Source organism: Balaenoptera ricei, chromosome 1 (assembly GCF_028023285.1).
Source record: "Balaenoptera ricei isolate mBalRic1 chromosome 1, mBalRic1.hap2, whole genome shotgun sequence".
NCBI classification, from domain to species: Eukaryota; Metazoa; Chordata; class Mammalia; order Artiodactyla; family Balaenopteridae; genus Balaenoptera; species Balaenoptera ricei.
Genome location: NC_082639.1, coordinates 132177700 through 132203124, shown reverse-complemented (window position 1 = coordinate 132203124; position 25425 = coordinate 132177700). Strand labels below are relative to the sequence as shown.

The following is a 25425-nucleotide window of genomic DNA, read 5'->3' as shown; positions in this document are numbered from 1 at the left end:
ATTGAATATAATTCAGTGATTTCCCTATTGATGGCTATTGCACTCATTTCTGGATTTCTTACTGAGTCAGAGAATATATTGAATACTTAAAATTTTAATAGATAGTGTCAGTTTCCAAAAAGGTTGTAGCAGCTCTTAACAACACCAGATGTTTAAGTTCTTTTGATTTTGATGGCTTATTAGGTGACAAGCTCTTGATTTTTGGGTACTTCAAGAAATCAAGAGAAAAAAATGTCCGTATTTCTGGTATGTTCCCATTGGATGCTACATGGAAGTAGCAGTAATTTCTGATCTTTGTAGGCTATAAAAGTCAAGAATAAGAATTTTTTATCAACAGTGTCATTGCTTCTTTGCTCCTTTGTATAACCCCGAAGGATGATGACGTGTTATGAAGCTCTGGATCTCTAATCCGGTTCTCAGTCATAGTGAGTAGATAGCATGGAAACAATTACTAGTAGAAAAGAACTGTCAGATAGACAGTTCTCTAATTTTGATGCCAAGAGAATTTTTAAAGCAACACTGACTTCCTGACGTTTTGAAGGGTTCAGTTCTTCCTTGGTGCTAATGAATCAGTGTCAGTGTGGCTCCAGGGAGCTTAAAGAGGGCGATGGAGAAGCTGTCGCCTCCTCTTCAGCCATGAAATGTCCATACCAAACTGAGTGAGCTCTGCTGTTACCAGTTTTTCTTTTAGCAGAGCGCACAAAGAGCAGATGAAAGATTTATTTATATTTCATCCCAGAGGAATTTCTGGCAGGAGGAGAGGGTATGTATAATTTTGAGATAAGGCTTAGGGGTCAGTCTCTGGGGGGCAGCTTTACATGTTGAATTAGCAGAAGTCCCCACTCCGAACATCTTTTTTATTTACTGGATGGAGTTTTCTGGTTCTAGACGTTTTATATACTATCTACCTGGATTACTCCGTAATCTGAATAGAAAGCTGAAAAGGCACCAAAAGCAGCAACAGTAGATAAGTTTTTACTAAAATAGATTTTCCTGAAAACTTTATGAGTCTAATCCCACTGACTTGCCACATTAGGCTTTTCATCCAAGATGGCTGGGAGCCCTGGTGGCAGCCTACATTCCAAGTTTATACAAAAGAGAGGCCCTTCTTCTACAGGACATGGGGGACTGCTGGGGAAGGGGCATGTGTAAAAGAGGTACTCTTAGACTTTATCTTTTTCCTTCTGTTCTTTTACAGTTTACCTGCATGGTCAGACTTAAGAATAAGGGCTAATATGGAGGTTAGTGAAAAGTGTACCTAAGGGAAATAAGTCTGCATGAACAAGAGTTAGGGAAGACAATTTATAGAAGGGGACATTTTGTAAGACAAATCAGTAGGACTTCAGCAGGGAGGAGAGTGGCAGAAATAAGCAAGAGGGTGGAGGGCTTGTAGAGGTCTGACTGCGCTGAGGAGGGGAGCTGTGGCCTGTGATGAGTTAGCCCAGGCTTCCCCCTCACCCTCACTTTTCTGAGGCAGAGGAAGCATTCAGCCAGAAATTTTGCTAGAATCCTTTTGAGCAATACCCACTCTTGAGTATGAACTTTCTGATAAGCTGTTAAAGACAACATCTTCTTAAAACATTTTCCTTTTCCCAGCTGGGCATTAAATGTCCGTAACAAAGTTTACCATTTTAAACATTTTAAGTGTACAGTCTTGTGGCATTGAGTACATTCACATTGGTGTGTTTGTACTCTTTATTCTTAAAAGGAAAGTAAGTAGAATCAAGTATGATGTTAAATCACCACTAAGATGTTTTTAAAGGCTGTTAACTTTTATAACTAGGTATCCTAAAGGTTTTGTTTTCTCTACTTCAGCTGCTCACCTATGCTTGAAACCTTTCTGTTCCACTACCACCATGTGGGCACAGCCTGTTCTTAAATGCCTCTAGGACAGGCAGTCCCTTCCTTAGTAGCTATGTTTCTTCAAATATTTGGAGGTGCCCTCTTTCTGCAACTTATCTTTTATCTGTGTTAAATATACCCTTTTCCCTTAACCATTGCTCACCTAACATGGGATAGGAAAAGAAGCAATTTACTACCCCTTTCATTTTTTTGGAGTTTTTATTTACCTTCAGATTCTCCCACGCACGTCGTCTGCAGCCAGCGCAGTCCGATCTCGCCCGTCTTGAAGAACCCCTCCTCTAGCATATTCCCCAAATGTTTTTCTGCCAACATGCCCATCACCAGCAAGCAGCACATACAGCGAGATTACTACAGTACTCTTTTACAGACAGGTAGATTCGTTAAATTTATATAGCTGTTCCACTGCTTGGGTGAATGTTTTCCCGAGTAATAAGTTTAAATTCTGAACCTTAAGGGCACTTTGGGAATATTGAGACTGATTTTTATTATTTGTAATTATGTAGTCAGCTTGGGTCTGTCTTTTTTCCCTGGACTATAGGGTATATACCTGTATTTTCTTCATAACTGGTGAAGACGTTGCTTGAATTCTTTTTTGCACCAGATACTTTACTTTGGGACTTTTTCCAAATTGTATCAAAGAATGATAGTTCTGGAAGATGTTAATAGGTGTGCTATGAAAGAGGAGTTCTGTGGTTAAATAAGTTTGGGGAATTGAGCACAGAATCAGACCACACTGCACAAGACTTCAGTGACTTGACTACACTTAAGAAAATCTGTTTAAAATGAGGATATGTTGGGCGAGGCAAACTTATCTGAGCACACAACACTTTTTCAGGGTGTACGTAATTAACATCTCAAGGGTAACATTGCCTGGGTTAGAACATTTTTATATTTGTTTATAGACAGTTATGCCAATAAACAGTATGTTTGAATATTTAGTAAAGGATTAGATGCTTCAGTTAGTTGTTGCTTGGGATGCTTCCATCAAATTACAGTTGAAGTATTTGTTTAACTTACATCACATCTTTGTTGATTTATGTTCTGCTGGGATATCTCATACTTCAGTGTACATGGATATTTCCAAGGAATTGGATCTATACGTTTCTGTAGTGTTAACTTTCTCCTAAATATATTGTTCTTAAAACCAACATTTTATGAGAATAATTCTTGTACTTATCCCCCACAGGCGATCAGTTTTCTCAGCCTATTAAATTTCCCATCAACGGAATCTCAGATGTGAAAATTACCTCAGGAGACAGTGAAAAGTTCCCATCAAGTTCTAAAAAGTCTGAGGAGTGGCCTGACTGGAGCGATCCTGAGGAGCCTGAGAACAACACTGTCAGCATAGAGATCTGTCCCGCAGAAGCCCATGCTGCTGCCAGGTCCCCACTCACTAACTTGAATGCAGAGGCGGCGGCTTGGGATGACTTTGAGCCCAGCAGCTTAGATACTGAAATGAACCCAGGAGGTGGAATCACGGCTGCAAGACCTGTTACCTCAGGGGAACAAAAGGCCACTCCTACTTTGCTTCCACTCACTGAAGAGGCCAAGCCTTTGAAATCAAGCCTACCCGAAAAGACCAGTCTTGTACGAAGCAGGGATGACCCAGACCAAACCAAGCCACCAAAAGTGTTGTCACAAGAAAGGCGCCTTAAAGTTCCATCAGAACTTGGTTTAGGAGAGGAGTTTACCATTCAGGTGAAAAAGAAGCCAGTAAAAGACCCAGAGTTGGATTGGTTTGCTGATATGATCCCAGAAATTAAGCCTTCAGCTGCTATTCTTATTTTACCTGAACTGAGGACAGAAACAGTAGCTCCCACCAAGGATAATGTCTCATCAGTGATGCACTTTTCCTCAAAATTTGCTGCAGCAGAAATTACTGAGGTGAGGATTATTAAATTGTGCTACTAGTTTATGTGTTTCCCTCATAGGTAGCAGCTGCACTGTCCCATTGATAACAAACATGCTGTTTTCCCAGTGAGAGAAAAGACTGATGTCCACAATTGGATAACATGATCAAGCATAAAATGAATAAAATCAGTTCCTATAAGTGGCATCTTTCGTTCCCTAGAAAAATGTAGCAGTGCTTGGGCTAATAAATGGGCCACTTATTACAATAATAATCTTTTTGTCTGGAAAAGGGATTAAACCAAGAATGTGGTGTCATCAAGCTGATTTTATTGGCTTATATGGTCCTTGGAAAGTTATTTTCCAATACTGTGGTTTTGTAATTCTGGAACCAAAGTAATTCTACTTTTCAGCTTCCTGTTACAGTAAATTATTTTACTTAGTACAAGGAAATGTATTCTGGCATCAAAAGACACGTGTTGCGCCCCTTTTAAATTCCTGATCTTTCGAATCTGAACATGATTTGTTTCAGCAGGTTGCCCTTGGCTTGCTTTCTCTTGTTGCAGGGAGAGTCTGCAGGCTGGGGAGAAGACGGCGATCTGAACTGGGAAGACAATAACTGGTGACAACGGGTGTGAGTTAATCTTTAGGAAAATGGATTCCTTTTTTAAAAAAATCAAACTAATACCTCAAAAGCAGGCTCTGCAGACAAGAAAACCCAAAAGCATCCTGTTTTTCTCATACCAGGAGCTCTTTTTCCAGTCAGTGCCGACGGAAGTGTGAGACCTGGCGTGCTGGCGGGGAGCCCTGGGCGGTGCAGAGGTTCCCAGCCCTTCTCAGAGGAGGAGGCTGTGTGTCTGACTGAGGCCAGTTTCTGTGAAGAGCAAGTGGCTGTGGAAAGGTTGAACTTACTGCTTTTTTCCAGAACAATTCTGGAAGTAAAGAAAATACAAAAACTCAAGCTGATTAGCTGAATTTTGTGCTATTTCTTTGTCAGAAGAGTAAGCTCTATTATGAAATCAACTTACTGAAAAAATTTTAGCTATAAAGTATATAAATGATTTTAAATTGCTAAGGTTTCCTTAGGCAGCTTATTTGTTTGTTTACAGATGTACTATCTATCTATCTGAGTTACCGACTGTTCCTGTATTATTACCTTGTACCAAAGCTCTTCATGAGACATATGCCCCACCATCCTGTTCTCTCAATGTCCAATAAAGACTATTTTAACTAGATTCAACTTTAGAAAAGTTTTATGTGTTAGAAAATGTACAGACATAATTAATTACATCAATATTTTCATCTGTAGGTGAAATGCGCTGTAGGATGACAAAAAAATCATCCAACTCTACCTAGTGATAATATGGTCCAGTCCATTCAGTCTTCACCCTAGAATACATGATGTTTTAGCTTATCAATCCTTTCTTGGAGTGCCTCCATTTTCGTCAGAAGCCAGTCTGGAGGAGGAGACTTTTGGAGTAATGACTCGATTGCCTCCAAGGCCGCTGTTGCTGCTTGGAGTGCTGACCTGTACTCTTCTTCCAAGGGGAGCTCGTGACGTGCTCTTTTTGCAGAAGGCTGGCAAATGAGAAAAGCAAGTAGTGCCCATGATACCCATTCCAAAATGGTAAAAATAAAGAACTTTCCTTCTGGACTAGAGTAAAGCTTACAAGGACAAATTCTAAACCTGTTAAGTTTTATATGAAAATTTTATTCTCGTTAGTTATTGGTTCACAAGGGCAGGAGGGCACCCTCCCCCTGCAAGCGTCTGGAGAGAGATGTGAAGGCGTTTTTGGTTTGTCACAGGGATTCAGGCTGCTACCGCCATTAATGCTCAAGGTTGAAGGAAACTAAGAAGTGCTGCCTTGTCCAGTAACTTCCAGTGAGTATTCTTTGGCCATATAATCTGTCTTTTACAAAAAAGCCCCAAATATAAATTTTCGAAATGCCTGCTGTTTTTCCTTTTAATGCTGAGTTTATAATGATGCTTTCGGAGCCAGTTCAGTAAATTGTCAGAGTTTCTAACATCATCGCACCAGGAAGGGGAGGAAGGATTGAGGCCAAGACAGTTTTTATAATCCCTGTCTTCCTAGGGAAGATCATAACATATAAATTCTTGAGGGCTTATTTATACTACTGATATATTTAACTTTACAGATGTAAGGCATAAAAGTTAACATGTCTTAAAAACTAGTTTTTTTTTTTTTTTTTTTTAATGAGAACTGTAACTTAAATTTACCATTGTGGATTACCGTTCCAAATATACTATTACTGCTCAAAACAATTTTGAATATCCTTAGAGGTATCAGATTTCTGCCTTTTAATCGGTAGATGTGATTTCTAGACAGTGCCAAAAACTCTTAGGCTGATTTGATGAATGAGGCAAAGGATCAAAGTAAACATTTTGGAAGGTAAGTTAATTGGTTTTCTTCTGTGGTTCAGAAACTACTGCATTTGTAGCGTCACTGGTACGAAGACATAACTTTCCCAAAGGTTACTACAAATAATTGACAGTTATGTTAGAAGAGTATATTTTGTATGATGCTTAAAACTTTTTTTGTAGTCCCTCCTCTGTTCTATGTGTTGATAACCTTTCAGGAAGAAGAAATGTGATTTTTAAAAGAGTAGCTACCATAAAACAATTTTACATATCTAGACCTATTTATTTTGATATTCAGTACGAGGCCAAGAACCATGCCAGTTTCTGTTTTACTTTTATCATCAGTAAGTAATAAGGCAGAATTTCTTATTAAAGCTTGATTCACACTGAAAAGCAGTCCATACCTGTAAAGATGACTTCTCTGCTTCTTCTACAGTAACTTTAGCAAAGGGCGCCCAGAAAGTACCTTTTTCCTGTTTGACACGTTCCACCCTGGCAGCTGCAGTTTCGTCTACAAACCCCGTCTGCCAGAGACCATGAAAAACCAAGCAAACATCAACATTAGCATTCTCTGCTCAATATTAAAATGGTGTGATATTCAGAAGGTGAAAAGGCCTGCGTGTTTTAAGTGCCGGGTGTTAAACTGTTCTTGCTTAGCCTGTGAACTAAGCAAATTTTGGAAGTTAAGTTGGAGTCATCTGTAAATGTATCCTCAGTGTAATTTGGGTAAAATTATTCTACAGTGTTCTCCTTCCCTACAGAAAAATGATAGTCTGCTAGCCTTTACTGAATAGGGTGAGAAATTGTTAAAAGCAACATGTGCACACACTTACTTACCATCCAGCTTATATGTAATATATGCATATATAAAAATAATAAAGAGACACCGCCCAGTTCAATAATGAGATTAAAAAATTAAGTACTTAAGCATAATTCACTTTCTCCTAGCGTTCTAAATTTGTGGTTTAACTGCTCTATGAGTGCTTCAATTAACCTTTAACTTACATCCTACCACTATCTCCATATAAGTTTCAAAGCATGCACAAATATGGGAGCCATATGATTCAACAGTTTGGTCACTATTTGGAAAAGCCATGACTAAATTACAGCAGTGAACATGATCCTCTCAGGCCTACGACTCCTCTACACGTGAATCTAATTATGATGAGTCACGGGTGAGGGCTCCCCATTCTTCATCTCACTGCCTGAATGATCAGTGCAACAGTATCCCAAACTACAGGCAGAGGGACTCCAAAGTGTTTTACTTCTGACTTGTAATGAGGTCCCAACTGCTTAATAATAATGTGGGTCACCACTGTGTTAAGCACTGTGAAAAACTGGAGCTAACAAAGATATTCAACTTGGTTATAATTTGAAAAAAGAAAAGTAACATGATACAGAACAAAATATGTGCCACTACTATTTTGATTCTATATAAATAAAATACCTTCTCCAGAAAAGATACAACTTTCTTCTTTGTTTCTTCAGAACTGAGACACTGTGGAACTATCTCTTCATGATTTGTTCCCTATTAAAAGATTTGACAAAGCTAATTTCAATATATTTCAACAACTTGCAAAGACAAGTACATGAGCTTTAAGAGCTACCTTAATTAAAAATGCATTTTAAAAGAAAATAATAGTGCCAGAGGATACTCAAAAGATAATCTCATAGTTATTTCAGGGTGCCTTAGGATAATACAATATTCTGCACAAGTGTAGAGCTGTAAGCTGTAATGACTTCTGCCCGGTCATCCGAACATCTCTGGGCCCCCTTATGACCACAGGCACGCTGCACTACAGTGGGTAAAAGTAACCCAGGGCAGGGTCGCCTTCTCTACAGAACCAAGCTAACAGGTCTGTGTTCATCAACCTCTAGCCCCTGTGATTGATAGGTGGAGACGAAATGTATTCTCATTCGACCCCAAAATAGTGTCTGAGTTAGTACACCTGGTCTGAATGCCTGTTCTGATTGTTACTACTCATAGGACCTTAGGAAAGTCACCTCACTTCTCTGGGCCTCATTTTTAGGTCCTGTAAAATAGATGACTAGTAATATATCCGCCAGCAGAAAATTTTACGACTAAGATACAAAAGCAGCTCAATAAATGTTTTTGGAATGTTTTGGAATATCTGAGATACTAAATTATTTTAGAGGTCACTGTGATAGACTGGCCTTCTAATTACCTCAGCAAACTGAGTAAACGCCTCCAAGGAATGTTGTTCTAGTAGCCAATTCCTGTCAGCTAGCAGTGAGGCAAAAACAGAAGATAGGTGGGGCAGAATTTTGTCCTAAAAAGAAAACCAAACCTTATTAAATAGAGGAAAACCTCAGCAGAGTACACTGATTATTCTAACGTTGTCAAATTTCCATAATTCTGTCCCAGTGAACACGTGTTAAAACATGTTAAATCATGTCACTCTTTTGCTCACATCCTTCCAGTAGCTTCCCGTTTCCCTCAGAGTAAAAACCAGAGTCCTCACAACAGCCTGCAAAGCCCCACTGCCTCTGCGTTAGCTCTCCTATCAGGCGTGCTCCCATCTCGGGGACTTCCACTTACTATTTCCCCTGCTCTGGAAATGCTTTCCCCAGATACCTGCTTGGCTTGCTCCCTCAGCTTCAGGTTTTACCCACATGTCACTGTGGTGGGGACTCCAGTGACGAAGTTCGATTTAAGGCTCTGCCTCCCAACATACACATTCTTTCTTCCCTGCTTTATTTCTCTCCATAGCACTCACCACCATTTAGTACACTACATATATCCCCACTTCATTAGTCTGTTGCCTCACAACAGGCTGAGAGTCAGTATTTATTAGTTTCATTCATTACTGAACCCCCAGTGATTAAAATAGTGCCTGACACATAGCAAGAACTCCGTTTTTTCTTGAATGAATAAATGAATCAATTTCATCATGTGGCTTCAAATGCCTCTCATATGCTGATGAATCCCCAAAATTTCTTCACACCTGAACTTCACTCCTGGGAATATGTAAGGTAATGTCTGCTAATAAAACATTTGTTCCATAGGTTCTGGGCCCATTAGGGTCAGTAGTTATGCACTAATGAAGCAGCATTTTAGAATACATTCGTTTTATGCTAAAAAGAAGATAGCTCAAATGCAAGTATCTTTGAATACTTTTGTCCAGAGAGTTGAAAAGAAGCTGCCAAGTACACACCTATCTCATGAGACACCTTACGTGATGAAAACAAATGGTATGGTATTGTTTACCTGTGAACAAGAGAGCCCTTTAGAAACTAACCAGTTCAATTCTTGGTTTCAAAGGTTTTAATCAACATGTACTGAGATAACGTCCATCCATTCATGTTTTTGCTCAAGTTAACGTAAAAAGTTCTCATCACTGAACTCTTCATAGTATAAATAATATCTCCCGTGGAGGTGGGAGAAAAAGGTCAACTGTCTAGAATTGTTGTTTTGACCACAGACAGTAATAAGGAAGAAAAAACTCAATTTAGGAGGAAGACCTCCTTTTGCTGTGAAGCATGTCATAAAATTCAGTAGAAGTGTATTGCCAGGCCTTTACAGTTTTATAAATAAATACCAATTTGTCAACTCTATATATACTTTGCAACATTTTCAAAAATATCGTCTTAAAAAACAAACAGGCTGCCTTTCATGGATCTAAAACCAAGAGAATAACTTTTATAAATCACCCAATTTCCTCATTATACACCATTCCCTAGAAGACATAAATATGTTTTCCTTCCTCAGGAACTTTGTGTGCTAGAGCCCAACTAAAATAAATCTCACACCATAGCCAACTCTATAAATTATTTGTATGTCAACATATATTTTTCTAAAAGTAAATAAAATGAGTTCTATTTTGACAGTCACCCTCTCTTCACAAAATTTATTTTTCCCCCAATTTTCTTTGTCAACAATCCACAGAATTTCAGAAATTAAAGCCTGAAAATCCATCAGTAATTCTTAGAGATTTTGTTAACATGGGAACAAAAGAATTAAGAGAGTATTACCTGGATGGCTTGAGGTATAAAAAGTTTTCCCAGGGAAGACAGAAAATCAAGAACTGCCAAACGAACATGGTCAGGAGGCTCTGATTTGAGTAGTGAGGTCTGCAAAGTTATGACCTAAAGGCACAAAGACCAAAGAACAGTTATAAATGAAAACAAATGCTTTGTAGAGACATGACTAAGATTTTGATGGGTATGTAGGAGGGGAAACAAAACCAAACCCAGGACAGTCGAACATTCCACAAAGCCTACACTTCACAGGTGGAGTTTGAATAAAACAAAATGACTGAGTCAATCATTACAACATTAGTCCTACCAACCACTGTAAAAAAATGAAAAATCCATGTGTTTCTGAAAAATGATACACCAGTGCTCTTCTTTTAAATCTTCAAAAATTATTTTGTATTTTAAATTCTAGAGAGAGAAGTTCATTATTTAAAACATGGGTTGGCCAACTTTCTGTAAAGGGCCAGATGGTAAATATTTTAGGCTTTGCAGGCAACATGTTCCCTGTTACATATATATATACATACACACACACAATTTTTTTTTTAACAAACCTTTAAAAATGTAAAAATCATCCTTAGCACTTGTGCTGAAAACAGAAGGGCAGAATCTAGGCAGGAGGCCATAGTTTGCCAACCCTTGGTTTAAAGGAGCACTGAGCTAGTCTATAAAGGAGGCAATATCTAAATGAACGATTATGTTGACATTTTAAAATGTTATTTGGAGTTTTTGAAGGTAGGCAAAATTATTTACATCAAAACTATCACTATTTAATTTCTCAAAAAATATTAGAATCTTCAGAATCAACATAATTTGAGTCAATTATTTTACTATATTCTCATTCTCTGTAATTACACATACGGTAATTTAAAATATACCTAATTAGTAAATATTTGTTAATGCTAAGTTCTTCATGTGCACAACCAGAAACCAGAGCTACTAAAAATGAAGTGTTGCTAGTCTCACTCTGCAATATGCTGTGACAGGGTATTACTTCTCTCATCCTCCTAAATAGGAAAGGTTAGCTTTACCTTGGGACAGTTTTTGTTTCTTAAGTGACTGTAAGCTTAAGCCACTCTTGAATTAGGGGATCAAGTCTGTCCAGTATGGACTCATTCCAAAGCCTCAAATCACTTCAGGTAAGATTTTCCCCTCTCTCCATCGCTTAGAACCTCCAAAAGCGAGGCACACCTGAGGCAACACCACATGGTGACCCCTGTCCTGCCACGCAAGCTGGGGGCCAGAGAGAAAATTCAGGAGTGCTCCTCCTTGGTCTATTTCTTCAAAGAAACAATGGGGATTATCCTTAAGTCCCTGGTGGTTATATTCCACACTCCCACAGCTGCTGGCATGCCTTTGAAAATGCTATGAATGCAGGGTTCACACGTAAACTATGACTCCTAACCTCAGGGATTTTTCCCGAGCAGTTAACAGCAACAATAAAAAAGGTCTGAGTACTCAGCATCAAGGAGATAGAGAAGAACACATAACTTGCTCACTATTCTTACCTGACTTATCAGCTGAGGATCTAGAGTTTGAATGAAAAATCCCAGCAGTGGAAGTAAAAGGCTGAGTGTCTGTTGAACATAAGGTTGACCTGTTACCTTAAACAAGAAGCACAAAATAATTTTGGTGAAAATTTTCAATTACATGAGAATAGCAACCTTTGCATTTATTATATACCAGGCGATATGCTAAGCACTTTATTACCTCACTTATTCCTTATAACTGTGAGATAGGTATTATTACCCTCACTTTAATAAGAAAAAGGGGCAGAAAGGTTAAATAATTTGCTCTAGATCACAGAGCTAGGAAAAAGAGCCATGTTTCAAACCAAGATTTAACTCAGATGGGGATCTAATTACTTTTATCTGAAAGTCACTGAAAAAGCTTGTTTATTCCTTAGTCTTCTTAAAATTCCATTTCTCCTCTCCATAATTGTTGTTTCTATCATGATATTGCAAGCTATATCACCAGGAGAGGTCCTCAGTGAATATTTATTGAATGATTTGTAAGGATCAGAGGAAAGTACTCAGTGAAGTCAAAATGCTGCAGTAGTGAAATCTGACCTTATACATAAACTTTAATGATAAAACATCATCTGCAAAACCATTTCTATTATTTCCCAAGTGTGAATGTTGCCTTCAGCTTCCACTGACCGGGACAACCAGAGGTCACACATTTATTTCAACTTAAATGTCATATTTAGATATTTAACTAAATATGATTTCTAAAACACAATGATCTGTGGAACATACATCATTCTAATTCTAGCCTGATCATCACCTGGCTTTCCGGCTTTTCTGGAGAAGAGTAATACAAATTAGCCACAGCCATTTACTTGCCCCTTCCACCTTTAAGCCACATCACTCTCCATTGCCCAAAAGATTTTTTATAAAAGACCCTAGAATAACAAACAAGCTATACCAACCAAAGAGAGGAGAAAACAATAGAAGAGATTTTTAAAAAAAACAGGATCCAACTGGTCTTGAAACTAGTTAGCTAGAAGATCACTGTCACTTCTGTAGGTTCTAGTTTTACTGATATAATTCTATCACACTCTTAAATAGAACTGGCTGAAAGAGTACAAGTAGGTATTTTAAGTTCTAACCGCAAGTTCTACCAAGAACCTAAAGAAATTACATACATTTTACTCTACAGGGAAATTTCAGTATTATTCTTTTTTCAATATTTTATTTGTTCTTCAGGGAAATGATTAGTTGCTTTCCTTACCAGTTTAATGTTTAAAAGAGCCCAAAGCTGACTCCCAACTTCCTTAACTGCAGTTTGCTGTCCCATATCCAGAGCTTCGCTAGCAGAATTACACACGGCAAGCAAAGCAGAGAGCACTGGGTTCTAGAGGGGAGAGGCAGGGAAAGGACCTGAGTTTAGATACCAGTCTAAAGGAGCTGGAACCCAGTTACCTGGAGGTTCTGAGTTACTTACCACTCTTCATAAAAACCCACGTAGAATTATATTTCTAAGACCCAAAACCATCTCTTCAGCGATTTCTTTAATACATGTATATTTTGCTAAAACTAATTTTCCTTATACACAGAAACATTTGCTTCATTTTTCTAAATAAAGGAAACTTTTTTTCCTTTTAGGTTGAAAATTTAACAAAATGGAAACAGCATCATATTTTAATAAATAGGTTTGATACAAATGGCCAGTATGGTCAAGCTAATTTATAATCTTCATCAACTAAAAATTTTAGTTTTTTACATTATGTACTTAGCAGTCTTTTAAAGTTATCAGATTATTGTTGCTGCTGTTTTTATAACCTTTAAAATTTTTCAGCAACACTGCATTCAATAAACAAATATAGTACTTAAGTGCACTATCTAGAATTTGAAACTAAAGACAATTTTCCCTGGATTCGCTCTTATCTATACATCACATCTCTCTCCGACTGGCCGGGAATGGGGTTGGTCTGGTCGTGGTAACAATCAGTAACCTTGCCTTTCATCCATTACACGTCAACAACCACACTTAATTTTATGTAATTACCATACAGCTTTTAATTTATGATTTACTTATTTCCTTTTACAAATAAGCATGTTAAATGACCTGCTGAACTAAAGTTTTGGTCACAGAGCAAAGATCTGCTGAATTTTAGAAAATAGATGCTTTTATTTTATCTAATACAAAAGACTTTTTGTCTTTACTATAGAAATCTGTGCACAAAAACTGCAAAACCTGAACAAGTTCACCTACTCCTAACTAGGTATTTAATAGTTTTCCCAAAATAAAGGCACATAAAAATTTATATTTCCTTTCAATGTATGTAAATGTTTTAAATTATCTTGATGATTATGGTCAAGTGCCATTATGTAACAGACTATCAGAACATTTACACTCAGTATAGAAATATAAGTCCTGAGAAAACCCTGAACTCATAATTTAAAACTGCAAATAGGTCCTCATCCCCTTGAATGCCCTGTCTTCATCCTTGCTTGATTCTTCTCTACTTATCACAAACTGATATATAATATATATATTATTAATATATATATTTATTACTTCTCTGTCCACAGCTAAGCTAGAATGTAAGTCCATGAGAGCAGGAATTTTTGTTTGTTCTGTTTGTTTGTTTTGTTCCCTGATATATTTATATCTCCAATGCCTAAAACAGAGCTTGGCATATGAGCACTCAAAATATGAATGAATGAATCAAAGAATGAGCAAATAAACGCAACTACATGTACTATATTCAGTTTTTTAAATTGTATTTTTCTTTACTTACAGATGAATTTCTTTTTTATTCCATTATTTTAAGAGGGAGCATTCTAAATAGAAAGGTACATAAAAGCTCTGAAGAGGTTTGCATAAAATGAGGGTTGTACATCAAACAGAAGAATCATGTCTGCCTAATCCAGAGATATGTCAGCAAAAATACTACAAATAAAGTATTTCATAATGTGTTTCATGTTGTTCCAATGTGTCTTGAGCTACAGACACTCTCCCCCCCTAACATTTACATCAACCAAGATAATAGTAGTTTCTCAAAGACTTTTACAATGTAGAAATCTGAACCTCTTGCTAGATTCTAACCTGAGGGCACAACCTGTCTTTTCAACAATACATCCCCAGTAACTGAGCTTAATAAACAGCTACTGAATGAACCAAGGCCATCAAAATTATCTTACCAGAGACTCCAGTTCTCCCAACGAGCGACTGCTGCTTAGCCACTTCCTGCACTCTGCGGTGCCTGATCTGCTGACCTCAAGTGCAGTTTGTTTCCTAAGCTCAGCAGGTAATGCCTGAAAGGAAATAAACTGCCACAGAAGCAGATTTTCTGCTTCTTTTGGGGAAAATTTCTGGATAAACTCCACCTGAAACAAATTGTTAAACAAAAGTAACATAAAACAGTCTAGTGAATGGATACACCAAAGCTAAGTATTAGCTTCCATATTTAATATTTTTAAAAAGTTCTTAACTGAATAGCAGTATCACAAGATACCAGACCAAGGTAGCTTAAATGAACACACATTTTAGCCGTTATTCTTGTTGTTGCTGCATTTGTTTCCAAAATGAAAAACACAGGTTAAGTGGAGCACGATATAAATGCATTAAGAAATGTTAAATAATGTATTTCATTATTAGTCACATCAGCTATTTTACATGCTCCTACCCAATAATTCTATTTTTTCCTAAGAATTTGTGTAGTCATCACCCTGCACAGCTCAGTCAAAAGTAATATTCCAAAATATGCCAATGAGATTGATTTAGCCAACTTTTGTGGCTTACTACTCAGCTGATTATCATAGAGAACTTAAAGAAGCAAAGGTCATAGGTTCAGTTTTCCAATGGACTAGCCGCCAGCTCGGTTCTACTTTAGACAACATAGGAAACTCATTCACAAGTGTTCAGGATAGTATGGTTGGCAAATCCATTCTACCACTGAAATAATTCAAAGTGCTTGCCAGGTTAATAGGAAAACAGTACTGTTTTAAAACGTGTTGTCAACAGACTAGATAAAAATGGAAAACAAAGTTCTAAAAAAAAAAAGAGTTAAAATATTAAATTAGTTTCTTGTGGAAAAACAGCAAAAACTGGTGCACTTACTAATTTAGGTATACTCTAACTAGGAATATTAATGTAATTTTTTTAGAAGAATAATTCAATTTACAATCCAAAATCTACTCACTGAATGAAATTTTTCCTACATCAAAAATGAAAAAAAACCCCACTATATTAAATTTGACCGAGAAACTCTTCTACGTTATATATTAAATTTATATTTGAATTTTATTTTGTTTAGAGAAAATATTTAGCTGTCAAAACAAGGGAAAAATCATGTGGCTATCTTTTGGGATAGTTGATAAAGCTGGAAAAATGGATCCCTTCATGAGCTATGTCTATTATAATAAGCAGCTTTATTCATGAAACCAAACTGCACCAGGAAAGCTAAGAGAATTGTGCCAACTAATAAACATCTGTTCAAACAAGACCTTTCTTTATAATAATGAAGTCCAGTGAGTGACTGAGTTCCCTTCCCAAAATAGAACTATAAGTAATAACATCCTCGGCAACATTAAAGGGTAGGTGTTGCCAAGATTTGTTACATACAAAGACTGATTGACTGATTTACTATTCTGAGTTTGAAAACCTTGGCCTCACACCATTTCCAAGATTTAAAACTGCGAGTGCTGACAGTTTACAAGGAGTGAAGCATAAGGGGATGACGCGCAGAGCATTATGACTTCCCTCCTTAACACTAAGAGGAAAAATACACCAGTGGGCTTAAAATGCAAATATATGAAGTAATCTTTCCTTTACATAAATATGGTAGAACAACTACAGTGTGCTTAAATCCGGCATATTATATCCTTTCCCCTCAGGTAACCTCCTGGTACTTTTCCTTGTTTCTCTAAAACAGGAATATTGTTAATTTTACACACTAAAAGAAACAATAGGATATGCAATAATTACTCCCCATATTGAAACAGTGGATACATCTTAATCACATTATATACTTGCATTCCCCCCCCCCCAAAATTATTATCACAGACACCATACTTTTTAAAGTAAACCACCACTATACTGAGATTAACTATTTTCATTTACGTTAATGCTGCATCATAGATCCAAAATCTGGGTTTTTATTTCACTATCTAAAAAGACACCATCTTGTATGCAAAAGAATTGAATAATTATTTCCAGCTTCACTGCCTGCCTCTCCTTTTCGCCTAGATGTGCTCTCTCACCTTTGCTCTCTATTCCTGCCGACTCCCTCCCAGTTCACCCTTCCTTTAGCATGACTCTCAAATGCCACCATCTCCAACAGCTTCGCTATTCCTACCTGTTCCCACACCACACGTCCCCAATAAACACCCAACAAAACCTGATTTGCACCTCAGTCTTGACACTCATCACATACTACCTTCTATTATGAGTGTTTTTATAAATTTATAATTTCTACTAGGTTATATGTTGAGATGTCATGATATAGTGCAGTGGAGTCCAAGTTTTTTATTTTAAGCAATAAAACACTATTAAAAATTTGTGAGCAAGCTTTGTATGTCTAAATAAAAGCAGATTTCCTAGGGTAAAAGGGAGTAAGGATGCAGAGTCAACAGCCCACAGACAGAGGAGGCCCCTGAAGTAGCCGCATGAAGACTGAAAAGAATACTGGAGCTGTGGAAAGAGCACAGATTTGCGAGCACGACAGATCTGATCTGAATCCCAGCTCAGTCATTTATTATGTTTGAGTTTGGGGTAGTTCTTTAATTTCCCTGAGTTATTGTTTCTTCATCTGTAAAGTGGACATAATATCATCATCTATCCCACAAGGCTGATGTAAGGACTAAAATAATTGAAGTGCCTAGCACAGAGCCTGGTCCATATTTCAGTCTCAAAAAATACAGGTTTCCTCCCTGCCTACTTTAAGAAGAGGGATCAAGTCTTAAGAGAAACGGAAAAAGAGCTGAGCATGACAGAAGAACTAACCCTTGTTAAATGCTCACTTGATGTATAATATATATACATTCTCTATCTCCTCCAGTCTCGCAACTGCCATCTGAGTAATAGTATTTCAATTTTAGGATTAACTAACTCTCCCAAGGACTCTCAGAACAGGGATTCAAATTCAGGTTTGTCCCTTAATTTTTAGTACAGTAACTTGACCACAGCAGGAAAAATCAGTATTTGATAACTGAAGGAAAAAATTAATAGTAACCCCTCATTTATCTATAACTTACATATCTGATAGCTGCAATTATTTGGAAAAATTTAGAAAACTGAGAGGTATGTAAGAGATCTCTAAACATAGAGTTTATCTATAACAAAGCTTCTAGAACTCAGGGCTAGTTCATTCTGAGTTGTATTATCCTAAAAATTAAAATTTCACAACCCTGGGAAAAGGATTTTATTCCCATTTTGTAAGTGAGAAAACTGAGGATCTCTTCCAGACCCCACTTCTTCAGGAAGGGCCTCCCAGTTAACAGGGCTTCTAGGAAGAACAGTGTACTGGCAACCAGGGGTAAGACATTTGATAGAGGAGAGAAAGGTATTAAAATTCTAAGAGATCTGGAGCAGACAACTCTTGAGGAGTTTTGGAGGGAAGAAGAGCAACCCCAGCATGTTTTCTAGAGGGCTGTGAGGCGGGCCTGGTATGCCTTTTGCCTTGGAGACACCGGTAAGGAAGAGGGCTAGGAGGTCAGTGTGGTTCCTCTGGTGCCTGGCCAACCTCTCTCCGGCAGGAAGGCAGGCATGGGCTTGGGGTAAACACTCTAGTCAGAAATAACTCCCAGCATTTATTGAGCATCCTCTGAGCCTGGTACTATGCTAAGTGTTTTGTATATATTATCTCTAAGTCCTTACAAAATTTTTCAAAATGGTTACACATATCTGTCACTTTGTAGACAGGGAAATAGTTTCAGATAGGATGACTTGCCAAGGCACCAAGGCCTGTAACCCCCTTCACTAACCCAGTGTTTCCCCAGCTTGTATCCATGTCAGAATCATGTAGGAATTTAATAATAACAATAACAACAACAAGTTAATGAGCCTCACCTCAGAGCCACCACTCTATACCCACTCCATTCACAGGTTTAGGTCCCGGAACCTGTATTTTTTAAAAAGCTCCCATAGGAGCTACAAACTGACTAGTCCAAGGGACTATGCAAGGCTACACAGGTTCCCGTAACTGTAGAATCTCCTCTGTCACAGCAGAGTTTGTTTTCCTCACAGTAGCAAACAACTAAGGCTCATACTTTCAGTTTTCCCCAAAAAGTTCAACTTACTTACTTAAAAAAAAAAAAGGTATCATTATCATTAAGAGCATAATTAATATTCTAGTTCTTCAAAATAAGTTAAAAGGGGCAGAGGATATAGAGCCACTTCATTTCAAGCATCTTAAATTTATGAGAAACAAGGAGAAGACAGAATTATCAATAGAATGATTATCTGTAACTTGCAGCAAAGACATTAATAAGGACTCTCTCCTTGACCAAACTTACGTCAGGCTTTTCTTAGCCCTCCTCTCAAGTAGCCTTTGACCTCCGGCTTGTGTCCATCTTTTTTGGGCCTGCATCATCCAGTTTTGGCAAGAATCCTGCTAAGTCAATTTAGAAAAAATCCCTCACCCTTGGTATCTGATCACCCTGGTCTGTGTCCAGCAAGAATCTTGTCAAGCCAGAATCACCCCCTGACTCCTGATGCTTCTTCTTAGTAATTTTTATCCACTGACCCCCACCCTGCTCCTTGATCACAGAACCGCACTAGTTTATGCTGTATTCAGAAATGAGCCCAGTTCTACACTGAAGTCTCTTTGCTCCTATTGCAACAGCTCCGAATAAAATCTGTTTTTGTCACTTTAACTACTGTATAGCTCTGGCTTTTCTTTAACATCAAAATCTAAACACACCTAAAAGCAATAATCAAAGCAATGAAGACATTAAAAATTTATGTTCAGATCATGTCAGCATTTAAATGTAGAACAAATGGGGGTCAAAAAGCCTTCCAAAGTATCTGGATCCAATTCTCCTCAGGTGCTCAAAGACAGTGACGCAGATGGTATCCTTGCCTGCTGGGGTGGGGTCATGAAGAAGAAGAGGCGCCTCAATAGTACTGATAGGCTGGTGAGCTGATGGCATTCTCCGGGGCAAGATTTTATCTGGGAAAGGCAGGAAAGAGAGGAGAGATTGACTGACTTAAAATCATATAAGCTTGTAAAATAGCTTTTACAAGCTTTTATATGCCAAAATATTAACAGCAGCTCTTTCTGGGAAATAACCTGGGTAATTTTAATTTTTAATTTGGAGCTTTTCTTTATTTAATTTTTTCTCTTCCATGAACCTAGATTACTTTTATAATGAGAAAACAATTTTGATATTACTTAAGAACAGTACTTTGGAATTTCTATTTCTAATTACCATTTTGATTATAACTTGGTATGTTAATTCCCCTGCTCAAAGATAATTCATGGAATTTTTTTAGATCTAAGCACAAAAGTGCAGAGGTAAATCTCTATAAGATGGAAGCTTCATTAAAAGATTTTATAAATTCCTATCATAATGTACTAGGAGAGCTTTTATTTAAAGTAGATATAATACACATAACATAAAAATCACTCTTTGTTTTGTGCAAGACGTGTTGAGGATTTAGTAAAGTAGGTAAGCGCTCCAGACCATTAGCCATGGAGATATAGATGTCAGGCTGTCTGGTTATCATACACCTCACTGGATTTAGTCTACAATATCTTTATAAGGTAAACCAAGAAATATATGACACAATGACTCTACTAAAAGACGAAAGACACATGGACCCACATAAGATCAGGTCATGACCATCTTATACGGAACATAAACATCTTGGAATTTAAAAGCAAAAAAAGACCAACATTGAAAAGATTAACATAAGTTGTCATTAAATAATTTTCTCTTTGTATCCATTCACAAAGCATTACTTCTTTTTTTAAAAAAATTTTTATTGGAGTATAGTTGCTTTACATTGTTGGGTTAGTTTCTACTGTACAGCAAAGTGACTCAGCTATACGTATACGTATATCCTGTCTTTTTTGGATTTCCTTCCCATTTAGGTCACCGCAAAGCACTGAGTAGGGTTCCCTGTGCTATACAGTAGGTTCTCATTAGTTATCTATTTTAAACATAGTATCAAGTGTATATATGTCAATCCCCATCTCCCAATTCATCCCACCACCCCACCTTCCCGCCCCCTTGGTATCCATACGTTTGTTCTCTACGTCTGTGTTTTTATTTCTGCACAAAGCATTACTTCTTTTCCCAAAAGGCATCGATCACTATCACATTTAGTCCCTCTCAGAAAGAGATACAACAAAATCAAGAGTCAGATTGTCTAAGTCATTTCAGAGACGGGGGTTGTGGGGTGGGGAGAGAGAGAGAGAGAGAGAAAGGGGGGAGGAGACAGTAAGAAGAACTCTTGGTCATCAACATTAAAGCTAACTCCTATTTTCTACTTTACATTCAATTTTAAATTTATCCTCAATCAACCTAGTCTTTCTTTCCCAGAACAATCAATGAAACTCCATAAAATTTTGAAAATATGAGACAATTTCCCCAGTGTTACACTCTTTCTAGTATATCTTTCTCAAAGCATCAGCATTAATGAAGAGCAAAGAAACTGTCAAAACAATTTAGCTACCATGCTATTTCTCCTTTTGATATTCACTTTAAGATATCATATCCCCAAAGGAAGTGCAAGGAAAGTGGGTGTTTTAGGCCTTATAATTCTACTCACCAGATGAGCCACTATGGTGACATGGTGGGCACAGAGTTCAGCAGTCCCATATCTGTGATTTAAAGAGAAAGCAATTTTCATACAATTATTTATACAATTATTCAGAAAAGCAAGGAGATGACTTCCATAAAGCACTAAATATTCTAAACTGCAGTTATTCCATGGCCAAGGAATATCATAATATACAAAACTACCTAAGCAATAGGTTCTATTGACTTGAACCAAAGAAAGGAAAGAGGGAATTCAGTCTCTAATTTAGTGCTATGATATGAAATCAAACCATTTTGGGGGGCTGTTAAAGGATTATCAAGACAGAATTTTTCTATAAACTTACAAGTATAAAGTCATTTACTGTCAATCACTACTATAAATCAATCCAAACCCCAAAAAAAGTAAGTATGTTGTACCGAGCAAGGAAGCACCATGCGTCCATAGCTAGCAAAGAGGTGATCATATTAGCACTAAGCACAGCATTCAACAGAGCAGTGTCCTAATGAAAAACAAAAAGCTATGATAAATTATCATTAATATTACATTTCTCAAAATAAAACAACAAAATACTATCACAATCCAAAAAACAACAGATCCTCAGTAGGAAAGCTCTACTTTCTAGTATCTGAAAGAAGCTATGTTGCCATTCCCTCAACATTTATTGAGCACCTACTACAATGTTAAGCACTGTGCTGGGCTACAGAGATTCAAAAGTGGTTTTCAATGTGGTAACTCAATCACAAGACTCCAGAGAAATTCTCTATGTAGGCTGAAATTTTTAAAACAATATATACAACACACACGCCTATACTTTTGTTTCTGCCATAAATCATTCAAATACGATATTTAACATGTGCTGAATATTATCCATTGCATAATATCTTAAATGATACTGATCCTTAAGTAAATTCTAAGAATGTTTTCCCTAAAATTTTATCAACATCTTTTCTAATCCAATTACACTAAAAAAAAAATCCACATTAAGCCTAGGATCTATCTATAGGAGACTTGGTACTACATACTATTTACTTCTCCTTTTCTTTTTATGAAACTGAATTAGGTGAAATCCTACCCATTTTTCCTCTTCTCACACTGTCTTTCCGTACCTTCCCACCCAAAATGTTTCCTCAAATATTTTAGCTAAATATTACATCTGAATACTATAGGACCCTAGGATTACCATTTCCTAGGAGCCAACTGAATTAAAGGGTAAAATGTGCAAGCTGAGGGAATGACATTCAAAAATAAATACACATTTACTACCCCACACTTTCTTCTATATCTGAATCACAAGTTCAATGAAAAGAAAGCAAAAGTGTAATCTCAGCTTAGCCCAGCAAGTAACAAACTTACCAGTTCAGGGAACAGTGAGGGATGAAGGGAAGCAATAAATGTACACAGATGAACACAAACGTGCTGATATAAGGTGACAGCAACCTCAGTTTGCCCTTTACTCTTTACTTCCTGTAAATGAACAGGTAGAGACAGTTCACCAGAACACTGCTCAAAACTGGAGAAAATGGCTTTGAGTAGAGACACCCTGCAGGGAAATTGAGAACATTGAACCCAAGATTATTAACATTTAACAATTAGCAGGTGTAATAATATGACATATGGAGGTTTATCTTAGCAAAGCCAAATGTTTCAAGATGTATATATCAACAACAGTTTCCAATATGTGTGAATATGTATCCGTAAAAATAAAATATAGAGAAATCCCTTAAAGGAGAAGAATTTTCATATATATCTTTTATCATTTACCAAGTGTTTATCATAATACAGAACTGTACAGTCTAAGACAAAATTCATCAAGGAACTTAAATAGCTAAGCTAGGTAGCATATATAAAATAGAAACTAGGTATTATCATTCAGATAGGGAGGGGTTATTTTAAGATTTAAATGATTTAAGAATTCTTTATAGAGGATTTAAATAACAAATTAAAAATAGGCAAACTATAACAGGTAAAGAAGACAAAGCCTGAGTATACGGTAGACAGGAATCACCAGTCTGACAGAAGCAAGGTATATGTGTAGAAAATGAGTGAAACGATAAGGAGCAAAAGTAGATGATGACAACAGAATGGGTGGGTTTTAAATGCAAAGCTGGGGAGCTGAGATATTACGCTTTAGTTACTGAGCAGGAGAACAGGAAGCTCAGAGCTGGGGTGTAAGGAGACTAACTGGCAGTGGTACACAGGATGCCACTAAAGGATAGGATAAAAAACTAGGGCACAGCAATAACCCAGGAGGTAAGAAACTAGAGCCTGGTGTTGGCAAGGAAGAGGAATACAAGTGAAATTTCCCAGGAAATAACTTATAGAGTCTAAGCACTCTATTTAACAGAGCTCATTTTTAAATGTTACTAACTACATCTAGTCTGCTACACTCAATGTTTATAACACTATTAGGCAATACCTTCTAAAAGAGTGGACAAAATTAAATTATTTTCAGCGCCTATCGCAGATTTATGTATTTTATATTTTTATTAAGTAGCAATATGCATGAGGTCTACACAGTAACTATTAATTAGAATATGTGACATAACAAAGAACTTAATTTCAAGGTCATTGCAAACAAATAGGGCATTCTAAACCATGGTAATGTGATTGGATATCAACAACACGTTTACTACCTGGTTGTAGCTTCTGAGACCTGGCTCTCTGTGCACCACAGGGTCTGCACGTCCTCAGGCTGAGAGGGCAACTCATCCATGATGACAACCAGCAGCAGACACTGTGGAAACTGTAGTTCACACGGCAGCTCTTAAGGTGGTAAAATTAAGTTACAACAAATTGGTAAACACATACTCTACATACTTTCAGCAGAAATCTGATTGTAATACATAAAAAAATTAGAGGCATAATTTTTAAAAAGCAGAAATATGTTCCAAGAAAAGAAAGTGGAAGAAATTTTAAATAAAATTTTTAAAACTTAAAAGAAGGATGACTGGGACTTCCCTGGTGGTGCAGTGGTTAAGAATCCTCCTGCCAATGCAGGGGACACGGGTTCGAGCCCTGGTCTGGGAAGATCCCACATGCCGTGGAGCAACTAAGCCCGTGCGCTGCAACTACTGAGCCTGTGCTCTAGAGCTCACGAGCCACAACTACTGAGCCCGTGTGCCCCAACTACTGAAGCCCGTGCATCCTAGAGCCCGTGAGAAACCTGCACACCACAATGAAGAGCAGACCCCACTCAACGCAACTAGAGAAAGCCTGTGCACAGCAATGAAGACCCAACGCAGCCAAAAATTAAAGAAAGAAAGAAAGAAAGAAACAGGGTAACTATATAAGAGAAAATTACCCTGTCTCTAACATGTAATAATTAATAAGAGATGATTCAACACTAAATCTGTTTTGAAATTTACCTAATTTACTGTCCAAAACCACTTCCACGAAAGGTTGGAATTTGAGAAGCTGAGTGACAAGTGGATCCAGTGTGACCAGGAAAGCACCTGCTATTTCCTCCTGTTGTGCTTTAGAAATCCCAGCAGCATACAGGCTTGGAGGAAACTTACTGGGAAGGGAGGGAAAAAACTCATTCATTAATAACTATCTTCGAATTTTAGGTAGAGGTAAGTACTGATGTTCTTCCAGCAGTGAAAATATATTTAAAAATTAAGTAGCATGTGTTTTATAAAACAAAATTCAAAGTACTGAACTGATACCATAATTCTATGAAGAACCTCTGAACTAAATAACATGGCTATAATTCTATAAAATTAAAAGTGTATAATCTTAAAGAAAATGCTGGTATGGTTTTGATGCATTTTAATACATTGTTGACAATGATAGTCTTAAAAAATATTGTAAAAATATGAATCAAATAACTAGTAAAAACATATGTAAAAAAGATATTTCTGATAAATTCTGCGGTAATTACTTCCATTGAAAGTTATTTTAAAATAGGTAAGATGCTGAATTTACTATGAATTTAATGCTCAGTTTCTCAGAAGCAAGAGCTTTATAAGAACAAACTGTATACTAACACTGAAGGGAGATGCAAAGAATTTCATGGAAAATGTCTCAGTAACTGAGGTTTAAACTAAACTTCGATCAAAACCTATGTGAAATAAGATATGTATTCAGTATTTTTTGCCATGTTATTTTAACTGTGGCAAATTTGA

General features: G+C 37.1%; 2 protein-coding genes across 10 annotated transcripts in view; one reads left to right on the top strand and one right to left on the bottom strand.

Annotated features, from left to right (window-relative positions):
- Window positions 1-4961, top strand: part of SCYL3 (SCY1 like pseudokinase 3) — a 40115-nt gene extending 35154 nt beyond the window's left edge. For 5 of the 6 annotated variants that reach the window (XM_059936037.1, XM_059936043.1, XM_059936046.1 and 2 more), the window contains 3 exons: window positions 2076-2234; window positions 3050-3747; window positions 4278-4961. In XM_059936037.1, the coding sequence (XP_059792020.1) occupies window positions 2076-2234; window positions 3050-3747; window positions 4278-4337 (917 nt within the window). In that variant the 3' untranslated portion in view covers window positions 4338-4961. The remainder of the gene's footprint in view (window positions 1-2075; window positions 2235-3049; window positions 3748-4277) is intronic. The other variant, XM_059936056.1, reaches the window with a different exon arrangement.
- Window positions 4029-25425, bottom strand: part of FIRRM (FIGNL1 interacting regulator of recombination and mitosis) — a 366159-nt gene continuing 344762 nt past the window's right edge. For all 4 annotated transcript variants that reach the window (XM_059935956.1, XM_059935976.1, XM_059935947.1 and 1 more), the window contains 14 exons: window positions 24667-24815; window positions 23935-24064; window positions 22655-22841; window positions 21718-21800; window positions 21311-21362; window positions 19617-19706; window positions 14737-14922; window positions 12821-12943; window positions 11596-11691; window positions 10085-10198; window positions 8278-8382; window positions 7539-7619; window positions 6496-6615; window positions 4029-5289 (listed from right to left, as the gene is read on the bottom strand). In XM_059935956.1, the coding sequence (XP_059791939.1) occupies window positions 5101-5289; window positions 6496-6615; window positions 7539-7619; window positions 8278-8382; window positions 10085-10198; window positions 11596-11691; window positions 12821-12943; window positions 14737-14922; window positions 19617-19706; window positions 21311-21362; window positions 21718-21800; window positions 22655-22841; window positions 23935-24064; window positions 24667-24815 (1705 nt within the window). In that variant the 3' untranslated portion in view covers window positions 4029-5100. The remainder of the gene's footprint in view (window positions 5290-6495; window positions 6616-7538; window positions 7620-8277; window positions 8383-10084; window positions 10199-11595; window positions 11692-12820; window positions 12944-14736; window positions 14923-19616; window positions 19707-21310; window positions 21363-21717; window positions 21801-22654; window positions 22842-23934; window positions 24065-24666; window positions 24816-25425) is intronic.